Raw genomic sequence first — 12,423 nt, 5'->3', positions numbered from 1 at the left:
TACCACAGCGTGCAGTGAGTCAAGAAGGCAACCCAGATATGGTGCCACAGATATGGCATACAGCAGTGACAGAGCTGTAAAAAGAAACAGCACTGTTTAGTTCCGTAGGAAAATCCACCAAAATTGGCCAATGCCCATCTTCTTTCATGTATAAACGCAGTGTGTTCATAGCTGTGTGCCGGTGGCTGACTGCTTTCTAGCAATTATAAATCACACTGATGTCATCAAGATTTAGTTCTGCATTGTCAAGGTAGTGGTATCAATACTGTCGTATATGTGCTTCATTTTCTTGCTTGTGAAACCTCTGCGCTTGGTAAAAGTTACTCTTTGGATATCCTGAGGTTCTAAATTGTCATTCAACCTTTCAGATAAAGTTTGTTGCACTTTATCCTGGAATGACACTGCAATCAACTCAATCATTCAGATGCTGGAAGGTTCATGTTCAAATGAAAAACACCAAAGTACATTTGGCTGTACAGGGCTACACTACAAATGCCAAGTAGTGTGATGGCATAACGTAAGGCCTACTTTAAGTGCCTGTGTTATTTTGTGACATTGTTTGCTTTGTGTTCACTTTTCTTCCAGAAAAAACAAGAATTACCTTGTCTTTTTTAAGGATTCAAGCAAGTACTAAACGTATCTTTGTCAGCTCTAATAGCCACCATGTACAAACTAGGTTTTTGGACATTACCCTGGAATTTTCAGGGTATTAAATGCAAAATAAAGTGCTTCTTCACAAGCCAGCAATGGACTGGAGTTATATATGTATAGCCTTGTAACACATGGTGTTTTGATACATGTGTGATAAATAGATGTCACAGTTTTGGCTGATATAAATAGGCAACCTCATGCTTCACAACCAGAATATGCTGGTTGCATATTTTTGCATTTATAACTGCCTTCACGTTTAACCTGCGTGCATAGTTAATACCAAAAAAAAAATTTGATGTATAATCTACCTAAATAACATTGCTCAAAGCTTTATAATAAGCAACCCTGCATAATTATTATTGCAAAGAAAATGGGCGAAACAAATTTGTTGTAGCAAAAAAATACACTTTGTGTTGCTGTGAAGTCACACTGGAAGCTGGGATTTGCATATAAGCTGCGTGCTACACTTGTATACTTTGCATTTTTGCTGCAGGCAAGAGCATTGTGTGCTCTTGCCTGCACACTGAGAATATAGTGTGCAGCAAGAAAAGTAATATACATCAATGCTGCACTAGGTTTAAATGATCCACATCGTGTTTCACTAGCAATCTATCTCAGCTTAGTAGGCTTAGTCACCTAGTAGGCTTAGTCAGCTGTGTGTCAAGCTTGCTGACGTGTCTTCAGTGGCTTTGCAGTATCAGGCATGCAGTTTCGTACAGAATGTTGCACTGATCAATGATACAGGTATGATTGGCTCTTTTGTTTAAGCCATTCACTCGTTCGTGCTCAAGTTTTGCTCAGAGCTGGCATTCTGGTGTGTGTTGTATGAAACCACTGGAAACCCTTGAACACAAAACTGTCATTTTCAAAGCTTGAAGGCTCTTAAATTTCGCAAGATGCTTATAGGATTTTATCTGTCTTATCACAAGGTTTGTGCAATCCAAGAGTCAAGCCAATCCAATTTTACTAGCATCTCTGGGGTAAGGAACCATCTTGTTTGTGGTGGTAAGGGATGGTTTATGCAAGAATAGCTTAGCGAGCATCTGTGCACTATAAAAAAAATGGTTTGCTCATTGTTTAAGACAGTGTTTTGTTTTCAAGCAGGCAGGCATCATGGTGCTTTGATCCTTGGAAAGGCTTTGTCAGGGCCTTGAAAGTTCTAGAAACCCTTTGAATTGTTTCTGCAAAACCTGCTAGTACAAATATTGATATTGTTAATTATACCATGTTTTGGAGGGTGCGATGTTTGCCTGCTTGATCCAGAATAAATCTCAACTGCAGGTTGTCTGGGGACACGCAGGATAAAAGGCAGGTGCTCTTATAGCGCACGTAACAGGGCCCACTGTATGAGAAGCCCTCTGCAGAGTACCTGTCCGGTATTTGCCCCGTAAAATTTTGTGCTCGTTCCCACCCTCTAAATACGTACCAACTCGCCCAACATCGCACATTGCTAAGATTGCATGCCTGTCATTGTTCAGCTGAAACACAGCGCTGCATCACGTTTCGTCAGAAAAGCGACAGACTGTTCTTTTGCTAGAAAATCTTCACGTTTTTAGTGGCATCATTACCGACAACTTTTCTCTATACTGGACAAAGTAAGAAATTACTGTTCCTAGACCTGGGATTAAACAAAATGCACCTCTGCACGGAATTGAAGCTTGAGCAAGTCAGTACTTTGGTCAGAACAGCTTGTCATACTTTGGTCCCTTAATCATGAAACCTTCGATACCATTTGGCTCCTGCGGTGCATGTTGTGCATAACTGCCTAGACAGGTTGCTAGGGCAGGCTTTGTCACGGTGCAGTGTAGCATTGTTCTGTTTAGGTGTTGCACACTGTCTTTTCTGCTTTCCTCCCCAACCCTAACCTCCCTCGCTTTTCACGCTTGCCTTGCTTCTTGCACCAGGAGTGTGTGCTGATCACGGTACGTGCCATCTGCACTCTCAGCTCTCTTCTTTCTTTGTTTCATTTTATTGCTTTCCTCGTCCCAGTTTGATGAACCGGCTGGCCGGTTTCTGTGGAGCTGGCCAGCTGCATCGGCAGAGGCCGTGCAGATGTTTTGCAGCGACTGTCCATTTTAAACACTATAGCATTTCTTTGGGGACCCCGCCCACTTTGGTGAATTTGTGGGGCCTCAAAGTTGTGCCTAAGTAGCCTACGTGGTAGGTGCTTTGTCAAAATAGTTCAGGTATGAGGCAGGCCCATTTTTTTTCTACGTAATTCACCTCCATAGTCAGTCCTATGCAGTTGTATGAAAATATATTTTAACATGTGATATTAAATGCAAAAGCATTTCATTGCGTAACCCCACCCACTTTTCTGAATCTGGCTTGCTATCTGACGATGATGCTGAACTCAATGTAAAATTTAAAAAATAGAAAAAAACAATTTTTTGTTGTTACGTGGTTTTGAACAAAGAACCCCGTGGCTACAATATGTGTGCTCTAGTACTACTCCACTATAGAATTGCTTTGCCCATAGAAATAGCAGCATTTATAACCTTACTCTCCTAGTTCATAAAATGATTAATGGCTTCAGTTATAGTGGCATCACAAAATATGTAATCCTTTCTTTGGTGTTGTAGATTTAACCTCTGATGTAATACCCACTCCAAGGACTAAAGGTGTGATTGGCCACATATTCACAAGAAATAAATGAAATTTGAAATTTGGAAGATGTGTTATCATCATATGTAGCCGTGATCATCTATGTAGCATCAAAATCACTATAGCTATTATAAATCTATAGACAGTAAACACATACAAACTTATCAATTGGGTCAAAAGGCAGTGTAACATTAAAATGCTGTCACATTCTCATAGGTAGCCATCAGAAATGGCTTCTGCTGCAATTTTTTGCTGCGATGCGTCCATCAGCATAGGCAGTGACACCTCTGACACGCAGCCCAGCTTCATTGCTGTGCTGTTCTCTGGACCTGCAGCCATTTTCCAAGTGTTAGGGTATTTCAGAACAACGTTAATTGATTTCTGTTATCACCTCTGGTGGTAGCACTTGCCAGTTTTGTGCCAGCACTCATTCAATCCCCACCGCCCCTGCCAGGTGCGGTATGTATGCGGTGCATTAGGTGGAATGTGTGAAACTTGCAGGTGGCCTGGAATGGTAGAGGTAAAATAACGCAGTGATTTCTGTAATACTACAAAAAGAGAAAGTTGGTTTGTGTTTACAGTTAAAAAGGAGTCCTGACACAATACTTAAATTCTTATTTATTTATTTTTCTCATTTAGAAGTCTTGGACCTGGAAAAGCCCTGCGAAAATATACTGGTGAGCTTCAGAATGCACCAAGCACTTTACAAGCAAATACCCAAGAGGTGCATGTGTGTGTGCCGTGATGTTGTGTGTGGCGCAAAAGGTGGTCACTTGGGCGTAGAACCCCGTGACATTTTGGCACTCGCGCTGGCTTGCTCAGCTGTCTGTTGTAATGCTACATTGGTGCATGCAGTGAGTAGCAGCACAGCAGACGACCGAGCGAACTGGAACAAATGCTTAAGTGAGTGCGATTCCCTGCTCCCACATAGCCGCCTTCTGTGTCACGACATCACAACTTATACACATACATCTCAAACGAAACCGAAACTGGTTCGTGTATAGCTATTACAGCAAATTGCTCAGTGCATTCCGACGCTTGCCAGTACATTTTACAGGGGTTTTCCACGATCGTGTCCTTTATTTAACACACAAGAAAAGTTGACAATGTCATGTGACTACCTACCGGTGAAACCATGATTACGTGCAGCTGTAGTTGGTGTCTTTGCGGGGAGCGCCTAATCAGCCGCATGGCGAACTAGCCCTGGAGGTAGTTGTCATGTGACTACTCTTATAAAACAAGCAGTGCATAGGATGAGACAATGTAGAAGACAGACAGGCAGTGCTGCATCTGTCTTCTTCTTCGTCCCTTCTTTGTAAACCGAGTATTTTAACCATGGGCTCCTGTAACAACGAACAAATTGAGAACATTGGCTTCCGCCATACTGTTGCATGAAGCCACAAGAGAGGCCCATATGAGTTCCTGTTTGAGAGGTTGACATATTGTGGCCAGAGGGGTGTTACACACACAAATACGCCCCCCTCTTCTCTCTCTCTCCTCTCTCTATGGCCATTCCATAATTTTGAATTATAAATTGATTAATTTTTTATTTTGGGTGCATTAATGAAACATGAGCTAACGACGTAGCATCCTACTGCGATTGCAAAACTTCACTGGGACAAAGAAATGCATAGCTTGCTGCTGTCATAATTTGTGCGAAACATGCACCAGCAATTCAGATCTGTGTCCACGTGGCAGCACTGATGAGTCGTTACGCTACGTTTTCTATTTTTCATGTGCTTTTTTTGCTTTTACTTCTGCACAGCGAAGTATGATGCTGTGGCTATGGGAAGTTCACACCTCTCCTTTTTAATATGGTTCAGTAATGGCGGCATTGCGTCAAAGGAAAGTTGTGCTGCTTGCACGCTCTGTACTGTGATGGCATCTCTCAACAGCTAATATTCTAGCCGATTTTTGTCAACAGTGCACTAGAAAAGTGGGATTTTCTCAACTAATTTCTTTCTTTCTAATAATTTCCAACTAGATAAGAACACCCGTGGATCATGAAAAAAGAAATCAGAAAGCCAGAAATTTTCAACAGTCAACCGGAATGGTCGGCAGTAAACTGGAGTGATGGGGAGAACACTGGTAGAGAGCCTCGTACACAGGCTATATGTTCATTTGCCTTCAAGCCTTTCTTTTCAAGACCTATTTGGGTTTTCTATGTCGTGTCACACTACAGTCTGAATGGGTGCGCTTTCCTTTTCATGATGGTAACATTGTCCCCATCTGCTAAAAATACCCTGTTGTGAGTTTTTCCCCGTGTTCTCACTTCCCATTCACATTTGGAATTACTGCTCAGTTTGACCAGAAGCAGCGGTGTTCACTTGCCTTATGTTTGTCACTTGTGTGCGTGTATGAAACACCAGAGCCTGGAAGAGCGGGTGAAAGAGCTTCAGGCGGAGATGGCGCGTGACCGGCAGGAGCAGGAGACGGCCATGGCGGCGCTCGGAGAGAGCCACGTCCAGGCGCAGCAGAGGCTGCAGCAGCAGGCTCTTGCGGCCCTACTGCGCATGCTTGGTAAGCTAGGTAGCCCTCTGCATCTCGACTTCCCTCAGAATGATAAAGCATTTGGGGAGAACAGTTAAACAAAAAGTTGCAGGTCCCATGATCACCTGTGCCTTCTGGCAGGCAGAAGTAGCCGTGAAATCGCTGAGCCATGCCAGAAGGCCCTGGAAGGATTATACATGGCAGCTGAAGTAACCAAAGGGATGAGCAAGAAGAAGAAGAAAAAAAGATATGTTGAGTACAAGTTACAGCTGCACAGGACGTGTTGTTTTCTCATCACGATGCAATTGATCGTGGTGACAGAACAATAAACAGAAAATGATGATAGTTTATTCACTTTGCAGCTTCCTTTAGAAAAGAAAGCTAAGGGTTGAGGTCTAAGGCATACACCTGCACTTAACAGACGGCCTTAATCCAGTAAAATTGTACGAAGGGAAGCATACGAAAAATAGCGGTTTACCTTTCACATCTCCTTTTTCCCGGCGCTATTTTGTCATTTCACACGAGCTAGTTCGTGTCTTCTAGAAGAATGATTTGTTGGGCTAGTTGATTTTGCAGACAAGCGCTTGTCTTTGCCTACCTTTCTTGTGTCTTTGTCTTTTATTGTGCTAATTGACTTGTTTAGTTCATGTCTTGTTTGTAGACACACTGCAAGCTTAAAAGGTGGCTTGGCAGCATTATGTTTCTCGATAGCAACTTCTTCACCTGCCAGCGCAGTCTCAGAAGTGCTAAAAAGGTTCAAAAATAAAATTGCTTTGCCTATATTTGTGTGCAGGCCCAAGGTGCCTTGTGAATAGTTCCCAGCAGATTGTACAAGTCATGCATAGTATAGCTGGCACAACGAATACAGACACAGGAAAACCACCGTGGCAGTTGTTCATGTGTGTTTTTGTTAGCGCCGGTTTTCTTCATGCCGACTATACCATGGCATGCAAGCGCCACCTCGCCCAACAGCAAGTTTCGTTTGAGTTGTGATTGCAAGCTCTTTATGTTGCATATTCTTTATTTTCAATATCAGACATGCTACCAGCCCTTTAGAAGTCTTAAATTTGTTTGTTGTGTTTTTGTGGTCAGCGGGAGTCGTACAGGAAGGGGAGGCTATCGTGGGTGCCTCGCTTGAGGACATGGACCGGCCCGGCCGTCAGGGCTACATGGGCACACCCGGTGAGTGCTGGCTCTCTTTCTTGTTGACTTCATTCACTTTGGGATGGTGCTGTAATAATGCATTTGCTGTGCAACTTGACTAGTGAGCATAGTTAATCTTGCACCAAGAAAAGAGCCCATTGCTAGCACAATGCCGAGCATGACATAGCAAAGACAAACTCTGGCACTCAATTGCTAAAATTTTAATTCTCTGTCTGCTAGACAGTTACTCTGCCTTGATTGATGTACAGGGCTGTGCATTAATTGTTTGTTTTCCAGTCAAAGGCAGTTTAGCTGTGCTTTACCAGATTGCTTGTGAGATTGCTTTATTTTTATAACTATGACTGAGCATTTGTTTATGCAATAGCTGGGTATAACTGAATATTTTTTGTGCCGATAACACGTGGGTGCAGTTGACTTCCGTAAATTTGACCACTCACAGGACATGCAAAATTATTTCAAATTAGCCAATGTTTGGATTAAAGGAATTTCTTGGCCTGAGGGGAGTTTTTGAAAAGCAGTCGAATTAGAAGTCGGGTTTAGTTAGCCAGTGTCAAATTAAGTACTGAATAGTATGTGTGATGTCAGGTCTCAACGATGTGTCTGTACTGTCACTTGGGCTCTGCAATATCATGATAATGGAAGTCAAGTCAGGCATACTTCTTATCAATTTTAGCTCCAGCATCATAAGTCATGCAAGTGCCATGTACTGTCAAAAATGAAGCCATTGGCGGAATAGAAATATGCACAATTTACCAATGGTTATTAAATCTCTGATAATCCACAATTCCAACTCATTCAAACGAATCTTAAATGTTTTGATTGGCCTGATAAGTATAGAGTGCCCCATGCATTTCAAATTCACATGATTCGTACAAAAACTTTAGTTAGTTCAAACAATGTCAGCTGATATAAGGTCACAAGGGAACCGTGGTGAAGTGTTCGGCTGCAACAGTAACTACAGAAAGTGGAAACTCTTGGCTGTACAAACGTACGGGGTGCATCACCAGCTACGGTGTCTGTGTGTGTGGTTACGAGCTATTCCAACCGCATCAGTTTCCACTTGACAAAGAGCAGCGGCGTCAATGGATTTATGTGTTCTATACTATTTGTGTGAATAGGAAAAGCTGCTCATCATCTGATTACTTGGAATAGGAACTGAAATAACTGTGCTCATGTATAGCCAACTCAGTGCAAACGCAAAGCATTCTAAGTGCGAACCTTGAGCATAGTACTTTTACCAGCCACCATTATTGTTCTCACGCATTTGACATCTATGGTGAAATACATTGGGCTTCACTGCGGTTGGCAGACCAAAACGATAGGAAAGCTTTGTGCTTCAGCTTTGGCTCTGTGCCCTGTAAAGCAGTGATACCCAATGGGCACTTCATAAAAAGAATGCGAAAGCTCTTTCTAATAGCACAATTACTGCAAACAGGGTGAAGTGCATCTAGGAGAATAGGCCAAGCAAAAAATTTGTTTATATTGCCTTGCAGCTTGTGAGGCAGTGGTCTCAAACTCATCTCTGACACCGGGCCGCCTCCGGTTCACATTGCTCATCGAGGGCTTGTAGCACTCTTTTCTCGGCCCGCCTCCCTGCCACCTCCTTTTGGAGCGCATGCCTGCAAGTAACGGAAATTCTTTCCAAGCAGTTGGCACCTGGGAGAGGGAGCCACGGTTGACACTGCGTGCCGAGGGGTCAGTGCGGGTGTAATGCATATCAAGGAAAGGACATTTTGCATAACTGCCTGCTGTGTAAGTGCGGTTGAGGACGTGTCTTCTGCGCAGGTCTTCCTTGGCATTTGCCTCTCCACTCATTGTGTTATATATTCAGGGGGGGATGTCATATGACAACTGCACCTGCTTTCAAGCAGAAGGATCACCGTGTTCACTTTTAGTCATGCCTTGAAAGGTTTCTTTGCTGGTTATGCCATCACTGATGTTTGTGTTTCTCTGGCACAAGAACTGCAATGTCTACCTCACTATGAAAAGGAATGCAGAGAGATGGGCGAGCCAAGAAACAGTCAACAGCACAGTTGGCCCGTGAAGCCTCACTATTCAGTGGGGCTTCACACTTTTACTACAAATGAAAACTATTTTATTCGAGTGCAGAAATAATTTCTGCCTATCATAATAGTCGCGAAATGTATCTATAAATAATAGCCACGCTGTTATGATCATCTCTTATGTTCTTTATCTGCACTGGGTAAACCACAGCCTACAAGGCAAATGTCTTAATAAGGGCACAATCATGAAACGAACGTTTATAAATAGACATCTGCTCTTCGAGTCTGATAGTAAGTTAAAACATGCAGGAACATGTTACACCAGGTGCTCCATCTGCCTCAACGGCAGCAGAAATTTCGGTCATGTTGAGTAAAATCACTTCGGTATGTCTCGTAGAATTTTTTCCAGTTTAAAAGACTGGCTAAGTAGATCGCGCCAGCTCAAAAACAACCACCACCAACTGCCGCCGAGCGCACACCTGGCGTACAACACAATCCATTCGTCCAAGCCAGCGTGACAGCAAAGCCAGCCTGCTCATACATGGCGCCATTGCACACACAATATACAGTAGCGGGGCACTGGATAAAACAGTCTAGGGGCTTCTATGATCATGTGCCATCTATTTTCCAGAGGTCTTGCTCAAACTGTTGTGTGGCTATGTTGTAGGTGAAGAGATTTTTTGTTGTTTTTTATGGAAGATTTCCTCAAAGAGAAAACACATTTGTGTTTGTCAGAACTAAATAACCCACATGTGCCAGATGAAAGGGATAATTTAGCTCCATTTATTACATAGGCATCAAAAAAGTTTAAATGACTACTGCAGCAAATATGAAAGGCACCAGCATAGTTCTGTGAATATGGTTTAATGTGCCTCAGCTGCGTTTGTTGCCTGTTTTGCTGAAAAATGATTTGATCTAGTAACAGTGAGGGTGCTGTTTATCCATGGGTAAATTATACCAATCTCTTCTCGTTTTTTACCTTTGAGATACAGCTGTTATGGAACTTGGTCACATTGTAAGGGCTCAGCTGTTACTGAATCCAGGGAAAGCACAAGACAATCAAATCAAGTTTATCTCAGAAAACATATAAAATATGCTGGGACACAGACAAAAGTAGTTGAAAAGCGATTCAGCCTCTAGTTCAGCCTGTGGCTTCTTCAAAAAGAAGCCATGAAAGATTTTTCAAACCATGAGGGCTTGCCATAGTCTGTAGACTGTGTGCCCAACTCTGCACATTTTTTTCTTTTTTTGCAACATAGATTCCAGTTTCATTTTCTCTTTATTAATAGATTCCAGTGCAAAAAAAATGACGCGTCACACTTCCACATAGTAAACAAACAGCCTCTGTGGAATGGCTGCATAAAGTACAATTTGAAGCAGAATTCGATAAAAAAGAAAAAAACAAAACAACTGTAGCACTTGGGGATAATCCTGCAATGCCTTTTAGCTTGGGAAGTTCTTCACATCAAAGAAAAATTTTTTGGCTTCCATACCAAAAGGATGATTAAACAGCTTTGCTTAAGGACAATGCTAATATGCTCTTTTTTTGAGAATGGAAACAATGCATAATGCTCTTCCTTTTACCATTCTCTATGCTGTTTTCATTCTATATACAGTGGAATCCCGGTTATATCTCTCGTGATGTTGTGACTTCCCGGGTTTTATGACGGATTAGTGCAATCCAGTCGAACTCCCAATTGAGACAATGCATTAGAAGCTTCGATTTTATGGTTTGAGATTACGCATGTCTTGCATACGCCTAAATGCACAAAACTGCAAACCCAATGGTGGAAGTGCGGCCAGCTTCCGGCAGCTCCCTCACAGTGTCGTCTCTTCCATTAGGAAAGGGACAGCACCCCTTCGCATGCAAAGAAGCTCCGTCTGGTTTCTGGGCTTCCACTTTGCCTTCTTTTTCCTGCGCTTATGTTCACTGTCCTCTTGTCGCTCGTTTCCCTTACCCCTCTTCACATCGCTCAACCGCATCCCATTTTCGTCCATTTGTTGCCGTCTCAAAGCACCTTCGAATTTGGCATTTTTTTCTCAGCAGTGACTGCTCCCATCACTGGACAGGTTCGTGTATATGGCCAACAGCATTTTTAAAGTAAAAGCTTTACTGGCCGCGAACTTGCGATTTCGCTGTGGCGGTGCTCTGAGGAGGCACATGACGTCACAATGCGCGCCTCGCCGTGGACATTCTCTCTCTCGCTCCCTAGTCACTACTACGCATGCGCCACTAGTAGCACTGAGCCACAGGTGTTCCGCCGCTGCGCCGCGCAGCGCCTTTCCGCCGCCGCCGCCGTTTGGTATGATGTCACACCGCGTTCCTCGTCATTGTGCTCGCCTCCGCTCGATTCGCCAGCTGCATATAATGCCTGATAACATGTCGGAGGATTGAAAAGGAGAGCTCGCGTGCGCCACAACCATAGTTGAGGCAGCAGTATGGATGGCAGAAATTCTGATAAGCAGGAGGAGGCCTGGAATCGTCATCGGAACGAGATGAAGAGGAAACGAATCGCCCAGGAAACAGACAAACAGCGCGCCAAACGACTGGCTAAACACCGCAACATAGCTAGACAACCAGACTAACCTGGACTTGCAATCAAGATTAACCAAGGCTAAGCATGATATGCCTTAGCTTTCGCTATTTATATCCTGGCATAGCCGAGCTAAGCCACTGCCAATTTTTGGCACTTTGCCAACCTCGCTATCTTCACACAATGTCAAGAGTGCTGTCAGCCGCATACTTTAATGCATTCGTTGCCGAGTCTCGCAAAATTGAAACTACAGTCAACATCAGATTTTCGGGACGTCCTTAAGGACGTCCAAACAGTTGGGCAGTTCAAAAAAATTAATCCATGCAGAAAATGCACCGTTTTATAGGGCAATAAAGCCTCATTAATTCAGATTTCACATGACCTGAACAAATCTACAAATGAACTGATTGTCGAATTAACGAGGTTGTCCAGAGAAAAATAAACATTTACTTACTGTGTGAACATGCTTTTAGGTATTGAATAAATCAGCAAATGTTGTTTCTATTTTACACAAAAGCAATGTGGAAGTTGCAGTTCTTATCATTTTATGATTGATTAGCACTTGCAGCAGTAAAGGCATCACAACTTCCTTCACAGTGCAGCTGCAACGCAAGACTGACATCTTCATCTTAGACATGCTTTTCACTACCGTGCACAGATCTCTCTCTTTTTTTTTTTTCACCAGTGAGCTGGTCGGTAGCAGATCATCCATTGATTGCAATGTAGCCGGCGGGTTTCATACCAACGTGCAGGCCGCGGTAGAATTGCTCTGCATCCACGACAGCTTCCGCTGGGAGTGTGACACTGGGCACACATTGCACTGTGTCAAAGCGAAACTGCTGCTCTCCACAACTGCTGCGGACAAAACCGTGGTCGTTATCAGTGCAACCGTGAATTTCAACGAAGCAGTTCTGAATTCACATGCAGCGATCGTGCTCCGAGTCAAAACATTTGTGTCCGCAGATGTTGTCAGAAAC

General features: G+C 43.2%; 1 protein-coding gene across 1 annotated transcript in view; it reads left to right on the top strand.

Moving 5' to 3' along the window:
* Hip1 (Huntingtin interacting protein 1) overlaps positions 1-12,423 on the top strand; it is a 122,205-nt gene that overhangs the window by 59,701 nt on the left and 50,081 nt on the right. The window contains exons 18-19 of the mRNA XM_075686550.1: positions 5,625-5,775; positions 6,838-6,927. Coding sequence (XP_075542665.1) covers positions 5,625-5,775; positions 6,838-6,927 — 241 coding nt within the window. The remainder of the gene's footprint in view (positions 1-5,624; positions 5,776-6,837; positions 6,928-12,423) is intronic.

The sequence above is a fragment of the Dermacentor variabilis genome, chromosome 3, assembly GCF_050947875.1.
Source record: "Dermacentor variabilis isolate Ectoservices chromosome 3, ASM5094787v1, whole genome shotgun sequence".
NCBI lineage: Eukaryota > Metazoa > Arthropoda > Arachnida > Ixodida > Ixodidae > Dermacentor > Dermacentor variabilis.
This window is presented reverse-complemented; position numbering and strand designations above follow the sequence as displayed.